The sequence below is a fragment of the Polyodon spathula genome, chromosome 29, assembly GCF_017654505.1.
Source record: "Polyodon spathula isolate WHYD16114869_AA chromosome 29, ASM1765450v1, whole genome shotgun sequence".
Classification (NCBI taxonomy): domain Eukaryota; kingdom Metazoa; phylum Chordata; class Actinopteri; order Acipenseriformes; family Polyodontidae; genus Polyodon; species Polyodon spathula.
Genome location: NC_054562.1, coordinates 3,191,208 through 3,210,997, shown reverse-complemented (window position 1 = coordinate 3,210,997; position 19,790 = coordinate 3,191,208). Strand labels below are relative to the sequence as shown.

Genomic DNA, 19,790 nt, shown 5'->3' with positions numbered 1-19,790 from the left:
TCTCTCTCCCTTATGGTAATTCAAAGCAGTGTAATTCAGTTCTGTTTCATTGTCCCATTTCATTGTTACAAAAAAATAAATCATTCTACACACCTACACTGTTCTGCACACTGGGGAAGGTGTGTTTCATGGCTGCTTTGCACCACAAAGTCATTGTTTAAAACAGCTGCCAGTAGTAAAGGCGCTAGGTGGATAGAAGCAGGTCACAATGTTTGTTCTGGTGTCTGTGTTAAGGCTAAGGCCTGAAGGAAGCCTTTATGTTCAGACCTGAGGTATTGTGACCCTTGTGAAGTGCATGTGTTTTGGTATCAGTGAACAGCGTAACTGTCCTGTTAGAGGCAAAAACTGAGACAAGTTTAGCACTCCTAGAATGAGTTAGGCTTAGTTTGTTTATTTTGTTTTATATGAAAATAAAGACAGGAACCACCCTGTTTGCTGTTGTGAGATTACTTCACTTTTACTAGCAGACAGTGTAAAAGGTCCCGAAGCGTGGCAAAGCACACCCCACTTTGCACACACACACTGAGACACACAGAAACACTGAGACACACAAAAACACAGAAACACTGAGAGACACACACACACAGAAACACACACATACACTGAGACACACTGAAACACAGAGACACACACACATACTGAGACACACACACAAACTGAGACACACAGAAACACTGAAAGACACACACATACACTGAGACACACTGAAACACTGACACACACTGAGACACACAGAAACACTGAGACACGCAGAAACACTGAGACACACACACTGAGACACGCAGAAACACAGACACACTGTGACACACACACACACTGAGACACACAGAAACACTGAGACACACATTCACACACTGAGACCCACAGAAACACTGAGACACACACACTGAGATGCACAAACACACTGAGACACACAGAAACACAGAAACACTAAGACACGCACACACACAAAGACACACACACACTGAGACACACAGAAACACAGAAACACTGAGACACACACACACTGAGACACACACACACACACACACACTGAAACACAAACACAGAGACACACACATGCACACAGTGAGACACACACACACACACTGAGATACACTGACATGATACACACACACAGACACTCACTCACACACATAGACACACACACACACAAACACCCACACATACACTGACGCACACACAATCTGAGACCACACACACACATACACAGATACACACAGACACAGAAACACACAGACACAGAGACACACACACACATAATCACAGAGACTCAGAGACACACACCCACATATGCAGAGATGCACACAGACACAGAGTCACACACAGACACAGATACATGCACAGACAGACACACCCACATTGGAACATACTGTATATCTAGAGAAATGTCTGTCTGAGTATGATGGAACTTGCTCAAGACCTATTTTAAGTTATTGTGAGTGTCAGGTGTGTAGAGGCTGTCTGTCTTTCTGTCTGTCAAACTTACATCACACAGAAAAACACAAAAAATTGTAATGGTATAATTATACATGTGAATGGTATAATTATAAATATGAATGGTATAATTTGCCATATGTTGACTCGGACGATGTTGACAAACATGCAATGTCCTCTGAATGCATATTACAACTAAATGCATTCTATCTACATATTTGAGATATATGAAAAATACATCTAAAAAATATAATATAGAATATCATTGATGGATGAAATATATTGATCATACAGTAACAGTAAATATCATTGTATTCTGCTGGTGATATTTCAGTGCCTGGCTGTTAGGATTCACTAGACAAGTTTAAGATACTTTACTGTTTAAATTTAGCTCAGTGTGACTGCAAAAAAAACTTCTGTAAAAAAAACAGGTATTGTAAAATTCACCCCAAGACAGTATCTACATTTCTGAAGATCCGAACCCCACAACCTGTCAAACTAGTGCACAGAATCACAAAGAGAATGGATTTTAAAGATGGTCAGCACTCCTTTAAAGGGATGGGTAGTGATAGTATTAATAAAGCAGCCAGCTGCTGCTTACCCTATTGGCAGACAGACAGTGACATGCTTTGATTCCTAATAGGTAAGAGCCAGCACCATCTAGTGATCTACCACTTTGGGTTTCCTTTTGTTTTGCTGGTAGCACAGCAGCTGTGCACTCGAGGGCTCAGGCTCTTACTAATATAATGATACTTTCACTGATCTAGCCTTGCCTTTAAATCACATTCCCACAGTATAACATTCTAGTTACCTGCCATAGACAGATCTAAGCTCACCATGGTAAAAATCACACAGTGACTTTGCAGTTTTCCTCCCATGCTTTCTCCATGGTTAGACTCTGCATTTTCCATAGTTTGCCCAGGTTTGTTTTTTTAAATATGTTTTACCAGACCGCTCTATGTTTTACAATGCTAGTCTATGTTTTACCATACCTCTCTGTACTTTACAATGCTTCCCTATGCTTTACCAGACCACTCTATGCTTCACAGTGCTTCCCTATGCTTTACCACACCTTGCTGTACTTTACAATGCTTCCCTATGCTTTACCAGACCTATCTGTGCTTTACAATGCTTCCCTATGCTTTACCAGACCTATCTGTGCTTTACAATGCTTCCCTATGCTTTACATGCTTTCACTGTGCTTTATTCATTTATTTGGGAGACAAAGGGCTAGGCTCTCTGATGTAAATGTATTTGAATAGCTGTCATTTGCATTGGGAGTCTGAGGCTAAAACTAACCACATGTAAAAGCAAAGTGTTTTTAAACTTGTACAGAGACACTGATGGCAGGACCTGTTGTATTGTACTATACAGGACCGCTTCCCTTTTAAATGTGTCCCTTAACGAAAGCACAGCAAAGTGTAATAAATCAAATTCAAAATCAAATCACATTGTATTTATAAAGTGCCTTTCATGGCGAGCCATCCCAAGACGCTTTTAACAAGAAAAGAACATTCGGAAGAACATTTAGTACAATAGAAACAATATAACCAATAAAAACAGCAAGAGAAAAGAACATTTTTAAAATTATAGCAAATAAAAGCACAGGTGAGGAACTCAAACCTTATAAATAGGAAAAAAACTATATAAAAAAGAAACATTATAAAGATATAAAAGCCCTGTTATAAAAGCATGTTTTCAATTTATTTTTAGAAACTGCAGGTGTAGGTGCGTCTCTCACTGTGCATGGTAGAGCACTCCAGAGTTCAGGTGCCCTGTGACTGAATTTTCTCCCACCCGTCCTTTGCTTTAAAATCCTTGGGACAGATAGCAGCCCTGCATCTTGTGATCAGAGTGGTCGGCCAGGGACTAAAAGATCATCATATAGATCGGAGCCAAACCGTTTAGCTTTATAGGAGATAAGAAGGACTTTAAAGTCAATCCTGGACAGCACCGGGAGCCAGTGGAGGGCTGCTAACACTGGGGTAATGTGCTCACTTTCTTTTGTTTTGGTTAGCACCCTGGCTGCAGCATTTTGTACAAGCTACAATCGTGACAGAACACAGTTTGGAATTCCAGAGAACAGGGCATTGCAGTAATCAATCGTAGAAGATATAAAGGCATGCATCAGTCTCTCAGCATCGTGCTGTGAAAGGAAGCACCTCACCTTGGCAATATTTCAAAGGTGAAAGAAAGATACTTTAATTATATTCCGCATAAGTGGCTCAAAGGAGAGGTCAGGGTCAAAAATGACACCCAGATTCCTCATTTCAGTTTTCTGAGACTATGTGAAACTATCCTCTGTGAAGGCAGACAGGTCAAAATCATTATCTCTGTTTTATCTGAATTTAACATAAGGAAATTATTAGAATTTCAATACATTGATATCAGCAAGACACCACCTGGTTTTAGAGATATAGCTGGGTGTCATCAGCATAGCAGTGAAAGATGACCCCATGTCTATGGGCAATGTCACCCAAGGGCAGCATATATATAAAAATAAAATTGGCCCAAGAACAGAACCCTGAGGAATGACACAAGTAAACAGATAGTAAGACTGGACTGGAATTACATTGTAACTGCAGTTTAATATCACTAGACTGGACTGGAATTACATTGTAACTGCAGTTTAGTATCACTAGACTGGACTGGAATTACATTGTAACTGCAGTTTAGTATCACTAGACTGGACTGGAATTACATTGTAACTGCAGTTTAATATCACTAGACTGGACTGCAATTACATTGTAACTGCAGTTTAATATTACTAGACTGGACTGGAATTACATTGTAACTGCAGTTTAATATCACTAGACTGGACTGGAATTACATTGTAACTGCAGTTTAATATCACTAGACTGGACTGGAATTACATTGTAACTGCAGTTTAATATCACTAGACTGGGCTGGAATTACATTGTAACTGCAGTTTAATATCACTGGACTGGACTGGAATTACATTGTAACTGCAGTTTAATATCACTAGACTGGACTGGAATTACATTGTAACTGCAGTTTAATATCACTGGACTGGACTGGAATTACATTGTAACTGCAGTTTAATATCACTGGACTGGAAATTACATTGTAACTGCAGTTTAATATCACTAGACTGGACTGGAATTACATTGTAACTGCAGTTTAATATCACTGGACTGGACTGGAATTACATTGTAACTGCAGTTTAATATCACTAGACTGGACTGGAATTACATTGTAACTGCAGTTTAATATCACTGGACTGGACTGGAATTACATTGTAACTGCAGTTTAATATCACTAGACTGGACTGGAATTACATTGTAACTGCAGTTTAATATCACTGGACTGGACTGGAATTACATTGTAACTGCAGTTTAATATCACTAGACTGGACTGCAATTACATTGTAACTGCAGTTTAATATCACTAGACTGGACTGGAATTACATTGTAACTGCAGTTTAATATCACTGGACTGGACTGGAATTACATTGTAACTGCAGTTTAATATCACTGGACTGGACTGGAATTACATTGTAACTGCAGTTTAATATCACTAGACTGGTCTGGAATTACATTGTAACTGCAGTTTAATATCACCAGAGAACTTAACCACTGGAGAAATGGCCAGCTATTAAAAAAAACAAACAAACAAACAAACAAAAAAACACTTTTTCAATCATTGAAGAGGAACCCGTCAGGACTTCTGCATTTCTTTCTTTCTTTCTTTCTTTCTTTCTTTCTTTCTTTCTTTCTTTCTTGCTTAGCTCAGCAGTCTAGTGATCTTAAACTGCAGTTACAATATAATCCTAACACAGTATAATATAGTAATCTCAAACTGCAGTGAAAATGTAATTCTAGCACAATCTAGTCTAGAGATCTTAAACTGCAGTTACAAAGTAATTCTAGAACAGTATAGTTTAGTGAAAGAAATATTGATTGATTATCTTCAGGCTAAAAAAAGAAATGCCACACAGTATTGAAAAAAATAAATATTATATAAAAAAAATTACAGAAAAGTGTAACAAAAAGCATTTTAGCAAAAAAAAAAACATAGATGTAGATGTAAAACATAGAATCTGAGAATATAAGATAAGACAGCCACAAACATTCAGACAGCATTTAGGAGACTGGTGGCATCTTGGCTCCAGAATGCAGTTCGGCTCCTATAGAGAAACATGGAACTGTTAGAGCCATCATGGCATCCATAGGGAGCCAGTTTCATTATAACCTTCTAACTGAGTAGTGATGAGTATATGAGCTACAAATAGACACACAATGTCTTACTCTACCAGATACCCTCCCCTTCTACCTCTCCTTCTCTCCCTCTCCTCTTTCCATCTTTCTCTACCCCTTATAGTAACACCAGTCCTGCAATGCAATTAACAGTAATTACAGGGATCAGCAAATTGCAAATTGTAAATTGCAAATTGTTAAGCATGTAGAGAAGAGAGAAAGGGAGGGGGTAGAGAGAGAAAAGAGAGAGGGAGTGGGTAAAGGGATGAGGGAGGAGAGGATAGAGAAGGGGGTCTTCACTCCTCCATTCCACTCTGTTTCAATCTTTCTTTCTCAGGTGGATGTAGAGCACTCCTCTGATCAGCAGGGCCAGGACACACAGCCATGCTAGAATGAAGCAGTACCAAAAGTGACCAGAATCTCAGGAGCGTGAAGAGAGTAGATGAGAGAGGCAGAGAACACTGTCAACCCTGAATGAGAGGTGAGGAAGATTATTAGCGAGATAGATAGACAGAGACACACAGATAGTCAAACACACATGGCATTGAATTTAGTGAAGAATTTGAATTGAAGGCACTGAGAATTACTTCTAGTGGAAACGTTTGCCACAGAATTTACACTGAAACTTAAGTCGTGTCTTAAAGAGAGAGAGAATCCCAGTTTTAACGCACAGACACACACAGACACACACAGACACACACACAGTTAAACACACAGACACATACAGATAAACAGACAGACAGATGGATGGACAGAGAGACTGACCTGCAAATATCTGGAAGAGTCCCGTGATGTAGAAGAGGCCCCCCCCCCCCCCCCCCGCGCAGCGAGTAGAGCTGATACAGGAATAGGAGGAACGAGATAGCAGAGAACAGAACTGATACAACCATCAACGCCTTCACTGCGTGGAGCCAGTCTGAGAGGAAGGAAGAGGAGTGAGAGAGGGAGAGGAAGAGGAGGGGGAGAGGGAGGGAGAGGGGAACAGAGGGAGGGGGAGGTGGAGAGAGAGGGAGATGAAGAGGAGTAGGAGAGGAATGGAGGGAGGGGGAGAGGAAGAGGAGGGGGAAAGGGAGGGAGTGGGGACAGAGGGAGAGGGATGTGGAGAGAGAGGGAGAGGAAGAGGGGTGAGAGAGGGAGGGAGAGGGTGGGGGAGGTGGAGAGAGGGAGAGAAAGAGGTGTGGGAGATGGCGGGAGGGGGAGGAGGAGAAAGAGGGAGAGGAAGAGACGTGTGAGATTGAGGGAGGGGGATGGATGGAGGTGGAGAGAGAGGGAGAGGAAGAGGAGAGAGATGGAGGGGGATAAAGAGGAAGAGGGGGAGGGAGGCAGAGGTGGAGAGAGAGGGAGAGGAAGGAAGAGGGGGAGAGAGGGAGAGGAAGGTGGAAGAGAGGGAGAGGGAGAGCAGTGGAAGAGAGAAGGAGAGGGGTAGAGAAAGATAGGGGAGTGGGAGGGAGAGAGTGAGAGAAGGAGGGAGAGAAGGAGAGGAGAGACATTTTAAAATGACGGCTGTTATTTCAGTTTGTACTTGCGACTGCATAAGAACAGAACTTCTTGTTAGAGGTGAATTCAATTTGAACTGATGGAGAGGGAAGGGAGGGTGTGACATTCAGACAGGCAGACAGACAGACAAGCACACAGTCCTCTTGTTTGACACTGCAAAATGAGAGAGAGACAGAGAGAGAGAGAGAGAGAGAGAGAGAGAGAGAGAGAGAGAGAGAGAAGGGCAATGAAAGAAAACAGAGTAGTTGTTGAACATAAGAACATAAGAACATAAGAAAGTTTACAAACGAGAGGAGGCCATTCGGCCCATCTTGCTCGTTTGGTTGTTAGTAGCTTATTGATCCCAAAATCTCATCAAGCAGCTTCTTGAAGGATCCCAGGGTGTCAGCTTCAACAACATTACTGGGGAGTTGATTCCAGACCCTCACAATTCTCTGTGTAAAAAAGTGTCTCCTATTTTCTGTTCTGAATGCCCCTTTTTCTAAACTCCATTTGTGACCCCTGGTCCTTGTTTCTTTTTTCAGGCTGAAAAAGTCCCTTGGGTCGACACTGTCAATACCTTTTAGAATTTTGAATGCTTAAATTAGGTCGCCACGTAGTCTTCTTTGTTCAAGACTGAACAGATTCAATTTTTTTAGCCTGTCTGCATATGACATGCCTTTTAAGCCCGGAATAATTCTGGTCGCTCTTCTTTGCACTCTTTCTAGAGCAGCAATATCTTTTTTATAGCGAGGTGACCAGAACTGAACACAATATTCAAGATGAGGTCTTACTAATGCATTGTACAGTTTTAACATTACTTCCCTTGATTTAAATTCAACACTTTTTATAATGTATCTGAGCATCTTGTTAGCCTTTTTTATAGCTTCCCCACATTGTCTAGATGAAGACATTTCTGAGTCAACAAAAACTCCTAGGTCTTTTTCATAGATTCCTTCTCCAATTTCAATATCTCCCATATGATATTTATAATGTACATTTTTATTTCCTGCGTGCAGTACCTTACACTTTTCTCTATTAAATGTCATTTGCCATGTGTCTGCCCAGTTCTGAATCTTGTCTAGATCATTTTGAATGACCTTTGCTGCTGCAACAGTGTTTGCCACTCCTCCTACTTTTGTGTCGTCTGCAAATTTAACAAGTTTGCTTACTATACCAGAATCTAAATCATTAATGTAGATTAGGAATAGCAGAGGACCTAATACTGATCCCTGTGGTACACCGCTGGTTACCACACTCCATTCTGAGGTTTTTCCTCTAATCAGTACTTTCTGTTTTCTACATGTTAACCACTCCCTAATCCATGTACATGTGTTTCCTTGAATCCCAACTGCGTTCAGTTTGAGAATTAATCTTTTGTGCGGGACTTTGTTAAAAGCTTTCTGGAAATCTAAATAAACCATGTCATATGCTTTGCAATTATCCATTATGGATGTTGCATCCTCAAAAAAATCAAGCAAGTTAGTTAGGCACGATCTCCCTTTCCTAAAACCATGTTGACTATCTCCCAGTACCCTGTTACCATATAGGTAATTTTCCATTTTGGATCTTATTATAGTTTCCATAAGTTTGCATATAATAGAAGTCAGGCTTACTGGTCTGTAGTTACCTGGTTCAGTGTTGTTTCCATTTTTGTGGATCGGTATTACGTTTGCAATTTTCCAGTCTGTCGGTACCACCCCTGTGTCAAGAGACTGCTGCATGATCTTGGTTAGCGGTTTGTAAATTACTTCTTTCATTTCTTTGAGTACTACTGGGAGGATCTCATCCATCCCAGGGGATTTGTTTATTTTAAGAGCTCCTAGTCCCTTTAACACTTCTGCCTCAGTTATGCTAAAGTTATTTAAAACTGGATAGGAACTGGATGACATGTGGGGCATGTTGTCAGTATCTTCCTTTGTAAAAACTTGTGAAAAGTAATCATTTAACATATTTGCTATTTTTTTTTCTTCCTCTACGATTTTGCCATTTGTATCTCTTAAACATTTAATCTCCTCTTTGAATGTTCTCTTGCTGTTGTAATATTGGAAAAACATTTTGGAATTGGTTTTAGCTCCCTTAGCAATGTTTATTTCTAACATATTGAGAGGCAGGGGGAGGAAATGAGAGGTGGAGAGAGAGGACAGTAGGATAGTGAATGAGAGGTGGAGAGATAGAGAGGAGAAGGAAGAGAGTTTGAGGGGGAGAGAGTATGAGGTGGAGAGAGAGGAGAGGGGGAGAAAGAGAGAGAGGGAGAGAGAGAGAGATGAAGTGTTGAAGCTGTTTGCCTCATTGTTGTCTGCAGAGTTTGCACAGAGCCAGGTGTTGGTGTAATTGGTGTAGATTGCACAGAGCCAGGTGCCAGTGTAATTGGTGACTGCAGGAGAGACCCACCAAACCTAGAAGTGCTGTATTGCACTAGCCCTGCCTGTGCCCTGCTTTGTGCAGTATTGCCCTGTTCCAGCCCTGCTTAGTGCTGTATTGCCCTGTTCCAGCCCTGCTGAGTGCAGTATTGCCCAGTTCCAGCCCTGCTGAGTGCTGTATTGCCCTGTTCCAGCCCTGCTGAGTGCAGTATTGAACTAGCCCTGCCTGTGCCCTGCTGAGTGCTGTATTGCCTAGCCCTGCTTGTGCCCTTGTGAATGCAGTATTGCCCTAGCCCTGCCTGTCCCCTGCTGAGTGCAGTATTGCCCTGTTCCAACCCTGCCGAGTGCAGTATTGCCCTGTTCCAACACTGCTGAGTGCAGTATTGCCCTAGCCCTGCCTGTGCCCTGCTGATTGGTCCCGGGTCCGGCTGCACTCTCAGCCCTCACCTTGTTCAGCATGGCAGTGAAGAGCATGACAAGAGACAAGAGGTGCAGCACAGTCACTGTAATCAGCAGTGAAGCCATGCTGAACGAAGGGGCTGCTCACAATAAGGGACGGTTACAAAAATAGACCGACCAAACAATTAGGTCCTTCCTATGGTGATCAAAATAACAGGCTGGTCCAAAGCTTAGGTAGTTCCTTCAATTGCTGGTCAGAAATAAGGTCAATCCAAATATAGGCTGTTTTTTCAATTGTGTGGTCAAAAAATAAGTCGTTCTTTATACTGGTTGGACAAAAAAATAGGTTGCTCCTTTAATTTGTTTCACCTTAGTTTAGGATGAGTTTCTTTAAAATAACACTCACTCCAGAACATGATAAAGCTAGCCTGTCAAAATCCTTTGGTCTGGATAAAGTTTGGTCTTGAAAAGTTTTGAATTGTTCTAGAAGAGTATGATTCCTTTAAAAAGTTCAAATAAATCTTGTAAAAAGTTCAGAGTAGATAAAACTATTCCTTTTTAATAGTTCAACTCAGATGACATGAATCATGTATAATCTCCTTTTAGAAGTTTAGAAAACAGTTCTGTAGAAAATTCTTTCTCTTAGGGGCTGAGGGTGGGAGCGTGCCATGCAGTCTCCATGCCTCAAGCCTAACCTTTATTTTAACTTAAAAACAATATAATTTCTATTGCAGTTTGTGGTTTAGCTCAGTTTTGAACCACCATTAAAATCAACAAACACAACATTTTAATTAATTTAATCGCTGTAATTAGCTAGTTAAAATATTTTTTAAAAAGCCCACCCAGTTAATTTAGAACCTTAAAGCATGTCCATTCATCCCCTCAAGAGATACAGAGATCGGAATAAAATAGAGATCACACAAACAGACACACACACACCCAGACAGACACACACACACAGAGACAGACACACAGACAGACAGACACACACACACAGACAGACACACACAGAGACAGACACACAGACACACACACAGAGACAGACAAACACACAGATAGACACGCAGACACACACACACAGACAAGGCAGTCTTCCCAGCGACAGCGAGTGGAAGCGACAGCGAGTGGGAGAAGTACAGGCGTGGAAAAGTACAGAGCAGTTTAGAAGCAGTAAGGAGAAATTGCATCTTGAATTGCTTTAATCAGAAAACAGAGGACACTGGGGAAACACAGCAGCAGCTCAAAGTAAAACAGCCGCGTGTGTTTTTCTGATAACAAACAAGCTGAAACTCGGAGCAGCTGATTCAAATTCAGCGCCGTTTTGAGACACGGGCGAGGGGAGGAGCCAACAGCACAGCAGAACAACGCAATTAAACGAGGCAGTCTTCCCAGTGACAGCGAGTGGAAGCGACAGCGAGTGGGAGAAGTACAGGCGTGGAAAAGTACAGAGCAGTTTAGAAGCAACTTGAAAGCAAGTACAGAGCAGTTTAGAAGCAACTTGAAAGCAAGTTGATGGCTGCAGAAGAAACTAAACTTCAAAAAAAAACCCTCATCATGGTCTTCAAGCCAGTAATCTGTGACACCTGCTTGATGTGGGAAATCCGACAAAACCCAGCGGCGCTAAACCAAGGGTGCGTAAAGTGCCGCGCGATCCAGGACTTGCATAAACCAGTAAGTATGCTAGAAATGGAGCTGGAAGAAGTGAGACAGCAACAGGATCTTGAGGAACTGGCACACCCACAATTCATGGAAGTCTGCATCACCCCTAACATACTGAAAGCCACCAAGGAGATAGAAGGTCAGAACAGCTGGGTTCAGGTAGGCAGAAGCAGGGGAAAAAAGAAACTTTGTCAAACACAACCACCAGAAATCAAAACAACCAACAAATTTGAGTCACTTCAGAATTTTGATGAGCAGAACCAACAACAAGAGAATGAAAGGAAGAAGGGAGGTCATGATTGTTGGGGACTCCTTCTGGTGGCAGAGGCGGCGACGGACCCTCGGCAACCCTAGAAAACAAAAAGTAGACACCAGCAGTCCCAAGCGATGCGGAGCAGCAGGCAACCCCAGGCGATCGAAATGTGTCATCCCTGAGCGGAGCGGGCGTGGCATCCCTGGGCGGTGCAAGGCAGGCATCCTTGGGACATAGCTCCTCTCCTCTGGGCTCTGAGAGCGGCGGCTCTTCCCTCTCGGGCTCTGGGAGCAGCGGCTCCTCCCTCTCTTGCTCTGGGAGCGACGGCAGCTCCTCACCCCTCTCGGGCTCTGGGAGCGACGGCAGCTCCTCACCCCTCTCGGGCTCTGGGAGCGACGGCAGCTCCTCACCCCTCTCTGGCTCTGGGAGCGACGGCAGCTCCTCACCCCTCTCTGGCTCTGGGAGCGACGGCAGCTCCTCACCCCTCTCTGGCTCTGGGAGCGACGGCAGCTCCTCATTTCTTCAGCTGCTGCTGCTTTTCCTGCCTTTGCCGCTGTCTGCTCTTCTTTCCCATTTTTATTTTTTTCAAAAAAAAAAAAAAAATTATCCCAAAAATTCCAAAAATGAAAATAAATAAATAAATACTGCTCTGAGCCTCTAGGTGGTGCTATCCCACTGCTGACACCAAATGTGGCAGGCTGGCGAGTGGAAAGAGGCCCAGAGACAGACTGCAGTTCAAAAAAATAACTATTTTATTATAAATAAACACAAAAATGAAAGGGCACAAGGGCCAAAACAAAACAATTTAAACACAAAGAAAGACAAAAAGCAAAACTTACAAAAATAACAATTTCCAGGCTGGGCAATGCCTTCACTGGATTCAAACTTTCCAAACAACCAAAAAAAAAACAACCTGCTTCCTCAACTCCCTCTCCCAAATGAGAAGCAGAGGCCTCCTTTTATGTCAGGTGGCTGGGCGCTGCTTGATCGTTAATTAACCTAATCAACTAATCAACCCCAGCCACCTGAACGTAATAAACCCAGGCAGGTAGGGGAAGTTAACCCCATCCCTGTCAATTTAAAAAGGGCAGAGCTTTGCTCTGCCATAGACCCCCTTACTATAACAGTGTGCTGCCTTCCGGGAGCCTCAGTCAAGCACATCACTGAAAACGTGGACAGGCTCCTAGAACGAACAGGAGACGACCCGGTGGTAGTCGTCCACATCGGTACAAACAACATTGGAAGAGACAGACCAAAATCCCTGCAAAACAAATTCAGAGAGCTAGGAAGGAAATTAAAAGAGAAAACCAAAACTGTGGTATTTTCTGGTATTACCGGCACCTTGCAAAGGACCATATGGACAGCTGGAAATAATTAATCAAAACGCATGGCTGAAGATGTGGTGCACACGGGAAGGCTTCACCTATCTTGATCATTGGACCACATTCTACAACGAGGACTATCTGTATAGACGGGATGGACTGCACTTAAATAACAAGGGAACCAGTCTACTTGGAGAAAAGATCCTCGAGCAGGTTCAGAAGCATTTAAACTAGAAAGGAAGGGGGGAGAAATCAACAAAAAAACAGACGGGAGACCGCATCAAAACAAGAACAACAACTCAGGTAAGACAACCATTAAATTTATTTATCTAAATGCTAGAAGTATCAGAAACAAAATTCTAGAACTTGAAGCTACTGCACTAACAGGTAACTATGATGTGATAGGTGTTACAGAAACGTGGTTGTCTGAGAGTGATGGGGACGAATATAATATTCGTGGGTATACACTGTATAGGAAAGACAGGGAGGACAGAAGAGGAGGAGGGGTAGCGCTATACATAAGAAACAGTCTTGAAGCCCAGGTGTTAAACCTGGACAAAGAAAATAAAACCGAATCAATATGGGTCAGAATAACGGACAAAAATTCAAAGGGCATAATAATAGGAGCATGCTATAGACCGCCAGATTCAGACGGTGAGCACAATAATCTGTTATACAATGACATTAGAAATGCGTGTAGCAAAGGAGAAGCCATACTAATGGGGGATTTCAACTTCCCCCATAAAAAATGGGAAAACCCGGTGGGTAGCACAAAGGATGAAATAGAAATGGTGGAAATGACAAATGACTGCTTCCTAACACAATTTGTCAAGGCACCGACAAGAGGGGAGGCATGCCTTGATTTAGTCTTTTCAAATAACGAAGATAGAATAACTAAAACAGAGGTCAGAGAACCACTGGCAAACTCAGACCACAACATGGTCTCATTTGAAGTGTTTTTTAAAACCCCAAAAGTAATGACTAAAGCTAAGGTTTACAATTTTAGAAAAGCAAACTATGAAGGTATGAAACAGAGACTAACAGAAGTAGATTGGAGTAAAATAGAGAAAACACCCACAGAAGAAGGATGGTTGTTCTTCAAAAATGTAGTACTAGAGGCGCAAAACAATTACATCCCTAAAGTAGACAAATCTAAATGTAAAACTAAATGGCCAAAATGGTTTAATAGATCAATTAAAAAAAAATATTCAGCGAAAAAAGGCACTTTACAGAGCATTAAAAAAGGACCAAAAAGAAAGTACACAGAAAGAGTACACAGAACTGCAAATGCAAGTCAAAAAGGAAGTTAGAAAGGCCAAGAGAGAAATAGAAATGAACATTGCTAAGGGAGCTAAAACCAATTCCAAAATGTTTTTCCAATATTACAACAGCAAGAGAACATTCAAAGAGGAGATTAAATGTTTAAGAGATACAAATGGCAAAATCATAGATGAAGAAAAAAAAAAGCAAATATATTAAATGATTACTTTTCACAAGTTTTTACAAAGGAAGATACTGACAACATGCCCCACATGTCATCCAGTTCCTATCCAGTTTTAAATAACTTTAGCATAACTGAGGCAGAAGTGTTAAAGGGACTAGGAGCTCTTAAAATAAACAAATCCCCTGGGCCAGATGAGATCCTCCCAGTAGTACTCAAAGAAATGAAAGAAGTAATTTACAAACCGCTAACCAAGATCATGCAGCAGTCTCTTGACACAGGGGTGGTACCGACAGACTGGAAAATTGCAAACGTAATACCGATCCACAAAAAGGGAAACAAAACTGAACCAGGTAACTACAGACCAGTAAGCCTGACTTCTATTATATGCAAACTTATGGAAACTATAATAAGATCCAAAATGGAAAATTACCTATATGGTAACAGGGTCCTGGGAGACAGTAAACATGGTTTTAGGAAAGGGAGATCGTGTCTAACTAACTTGCTTGATTTTTTTTGAGGATGCAACATTGATAATGGATAATTGCAAAGCATATGACATGGTTTATTTAGATTTCCAGAAAGCTTTTGACAAAGTCCCGCACAAAAGATTAATTCTCAAACTGAACGCAGTTGGGATTCAAGGAAACACATGTACATGGATTAGGGAGTGGTTAACATGTAGAAAACAGAAAGTACTGATTAGAGGAAAAACCTCAGAATGGAGTGTGGTAACCAGCGGTGTACCACAGGGATCAGTATTAGGTCCTCTGCTATTCCTAATCTACATTAATGATTTAGATTCTGGTATAGTAGGCAAACTTGTTAAATTTGCAGACGACACAAAAGTAAGAGGAGTGGCAAACACTGTTGCAGCAGCAAAGGTCATTCAAAATGATCTAGACAAGATTCAGAACTGGGCAGACACATGGCAAATGACATTTAATAGAGAAAAGTGTAAGGTACTGCATGCAGGAAATAAAAATGTACATTATAAATATCATATGGGAGATACTGAAATTGGAGAAGGAATCTATGAAAAAGACCTAGGAGTTTTTTGTTGACTCAGAAATGTCTTCATCTAGACAATGTGGGGAAGCTATAAAAAAGGCTAACAAGATGCTCGGATACATTGTGAAAAGTGTTGAATTTAAATCAAGGGAAGTAATGTTAAAACTGTACAATGCACTAGTAAGACCTCATCTTGAATATTGTGTTCAGTTCTGGTCACCTCGCTATAAAAAAGATATTGCTGCTCTAGAAAGAGTGCAAAGAAGAGCGACCAGAATTATTCCGGGCTTAAAAGGCATGTCATATGCAGACAGGCTAAAAGAATTGAATCTGTTCAGTCTTGAACAAAGAAGACTACGTGGCGACCTAATTCAAGCATTCAAAATTCTATAAGGTATTGACAGTGTCGACCCAAGGGACTTTTTCAGCCTGAAAAAAGAAACAAGGACCAGGGGTCACAAATGGAGATTAGATAAAGGGGCATTCAGAACAGAAAATAGGAGGCACTTTTTTACACAGAGAATTGTGAGGGTCTGGAATCAACTCCCCAGTAATGTTGTTGAAGCTGACACCCTGGGATCCTTCAAGAAGCTGCTTGATGAGATTTTGGGATCAATAAGCTACTAACAACCAAACGAGCAAGATGGGCCGAATGGCCTCCTCTCGTTTGTAAACTTTCTTATGTTCTTATGTTCTTATGACAGACACACACACAGACAGACAGACAGACACACACACATTGACAGACACACACAGACAGACACACACACACAGACAGACACACACACAGATACACACACAGATACACACACACACACAGACAGACACACACACACACACACACACACACACACAGACACACACACACACACACACAGACACACACACACAGATGCACACACACAAACACACACACACAGAGACACACACACAGAGTCAGACACACACAGACAGCCTCCACACACACTCATATTCTGAGGCTTGTGCTAAAGAAAGTCCTTAACAATTGGTCTTTGAAAGATAATGGTTCCTGTGACAAGGTGGCTTCACGGCCCAGGCTGGTTAAGGCAGGAATTCGATCCAGAGACAGAAAGCTGTGGTTTTACAGCACTGCTGCGTACTTTATTAAACACAAAAGAAACAAACAAAACAGGTACAAATAAACAGGGCACATGGGCCAAAATAAACAAAATGATCCTCACATGTAGGCTGGGCATCACCTTCACTACAGGTCAAAACTCACAACACAAACACTCAGACTCAGACTCAGCAAAAACATACTTAGAGAGGGGGTAGAGAGGAGAGGGGGAAAGAGAGAAAGAGGGAGAGGAGAGGGGGAAAGAGCAAGAGAGGGAAGAGATAGGGGGAGGAGGGAGGGGGAGAGAGAGAGGAGATGGGGAGAGGAGAGAGAGGGGGAGAGTGAAGGAGTTACATAATTACAAACAGATGCTCTTAAATATATGAATTGGTATTGAGAGAGGGGGAGAGGGAGGAGGGAGAAAGAGAAAGAAAAGAGAAAGCAAGGGAGAAATTATCTTCAATCAAGCCTGCCTCTTTCTCCAGGGGCTGAGGGTGGAAGCGTGCCAAAATAAACAAAATGAATCTCACGTGTAGGCTGGGTATCACCTTCACTACAGGTCAAAACTCACAACACAAACACTCAGACTCAGACTCACACACACACTCACACTCACTCAATTAGCACTCAATTACTTAATTGGGGAATGGCCACACCTGTGATTGTTGGCAGGAACAGATTTAACCCCATCCCTGCCAACCTTACATTACCACATGTAAACTATTTACAGTTTAGGGCTTTCGCCCTGGAGGCCATTGGGCCCATCTTGCTTGTTTGGTTGTTAGTAGCTTATTGATCCCAGAATCTCATCAAGCAGCTTCTTGAAGGATCCCAGGGTGTCGGCTTCAACAACATTACTGGGGAGTTGATTCCAGATCCTCACGATTATCTGTGTAAAAAAGTGCCTCCTATTTTCTGTTCTGAATGCCCCTTTATCTAATCTCCATTTGTGACCCCTGGTCCTTGTTTCTTTTTTCAGGTTGAAAAAGTCCCTTGGGTCGACGTTGTCAATAACTTTAAGAATTTTTTATGCTTGAATCAGATCGCCGCATAGTCTTCTTTGTTCAAAACTGTGTAGATTCATTTTTTTTAGTGTAAGACATGCCTTTTAAGCCCAGAATAATTCTGGTCACTCTTCTTTGCACTCTATTGAGAGCAGCACTATCCTTTTTGTAGCGAGGTATCCAGAACTGAACACAATATTCTAGATGAGGTCTTACTAGTGCATTGTAAAGTTTTAACATTGCTTCCCTTGATTTAAATTCAACGCTTTTCACAATAGATCCGAGCATCTTGTTGGACTTTTTTATAGCTTCCCCACATTGTCGAAAGCAGAGGTTCTCAAACTTTGTGGCACTGTGATAAAAAGTACTTTGCGACTCCACTTCCCTGTATTACTGCAGAATAATTAGTACTGATAAGTTAAACATGCAATACAAAGCAATATAATCAAAACTAAAACATAGCTGTTGCTTATTTTTACAGCCAACTCTTTAAAAAATAATGCTAAGGCTTTATATTAAGGTGTTGCTTATTAATGTTTTAATGACAAGGGACCACCGCCAGCCAGGTGTAACCGATTCTCCGGCTGGAGACCGAGGCCGGGGCATAAGAAAGACCCACCCCCTCCCAAGCCCAAGGGAGACCACCCCTGAGGGGCCCCGGCTGCCACCAACCCCCCTCACAACTGGACTGACCAAATGCAATGACCCATGGCAAGGCTGCACCCAGGACTCCTGGGTGCTATCGACAATGAGACACGGATACGCTCTATAATTCCTCTTAGGTCCGCCACCCTTCAAGGGTGAGCTCCTCACCACCGTCGAACCAGCGAGAGTGATACTCTTTCAACAGGAGATCGCCAATCTTCAACAGAAGAACGCTGTGCACTTCGTAGATCCAAACAATGCCTCAGCGGCTTTTACTCCAGGTACCTCCTGGTGCCCAAGAGGGACGACGGTTTCAGACCTATTCTGGACCTCAGGTTCCTCAATTTATTCCTCAACCAGAGGAAGTTCAACATGTTGACAGCACAGCGTATCCTCCAATTCATCCAACTGGGTGACTAGTTCACATCGATCCACCTGCAAGAAGCCTAGTTTCATGTCCCGATCCGTCCCGCGCACAGAAAGTATCTGCTCTTCGCCTTTCAAGGCAATGCATATGAATTCTGCATGCAGCCATTTGGCCTCTCACTGGCACCCAACACATTTTCAAAGTGCATGGATGCTGCACTGGCTCCAGTTTGCGCGCATTCCAAAAGACTCGCAGAGGCCCACACAAAACAGGTCATAGATCATGTGACGAAGTTAAGGCTCTCAATACATCAACAGAAAAGCAACTTCGTTCCGTCTAAGTCCACAGTATTCCTGGGGATCAAACTGAACTCTGCGAGCATGCTTGCCTCACTGTCGAAAGACAGGATTCGGTTGTTGGAGGCCACACTCTCCCTATTCAGAGAGGATGCTCTCCTACAGGTCAAAGTATATCAGAGATTGTTGGGGCTGACGGCAGCAACTTCGAGAATCCTTCCACTAGGGCTGCTGAGAATGTGCCCGCTTCAAGCCTGGGTGAATATGCACCCGGTCCGAGATCGGTACCGGCTGGTGCGAGTGTTCAGACAATGCCGGAAGACACTGGAGTGGTGGCTCCATCCCGGCAATCTGCGCCTCGGATCTCCCCTCGGATCCCCTCACAGAAAGGAAGTGGTCACTACAGATGCCTCCAGCCTGGGTTGGGAAGCGGTCTGGAATGGGAGAGGAATAAGAGGTCAGTGGAAGGGACATTGGTAGCAAGTGCACATAAATGCCCAAGAGCTGCAAGCAGTGAACCTGGCGTTATCTCATTTTCACCAGCAGTTAGTGCACAAACATGCACTGGTCCGGACCGACAATACTACAGTTGTAGCCTTGTGACAGGGAGCATGAGGATCTGAGCTGCAAATCTCCCTCCCGACCCAAGAGGGCACTAAGCAGAGGTACTTGCATGCCTGTTTAGTGATGGGCCGGCTTGGAGAGAGGGGTGGAAAAGGAAGTCGGCCATCTTGGTGCAGGGCGGAATGACCATATTAGGGGACAAAATCACTGTGATCAGCTGTGTTGCATTAGACAACTGGCAGATGTGCTGAGTCGCGC

At 42.6% G+C, this 19,790-nt stretch overlaps 1 protein-coding gene across 1 annotated transcript; it reads right to left on the bottom strand.

The window, feature by feature from the left end:
* Positions 1–5,973: 5,973 nt before the first annotated feature.
* LOC121302148 (epithelial membrane protein 3-like) lies at positions 5,974–10,018 on the bottom strand. The gene is given in 3 exon segments (XM_041231969.1): positions 5,974–6,124; positions 6,420–6,570; positions 9,892–10,018. Coding segments are annotated over 3 exon segments (429 nt in total).
* Between the last annotated feature and the right edge of the window lie 9,772 nt (positions 10,019–19,790).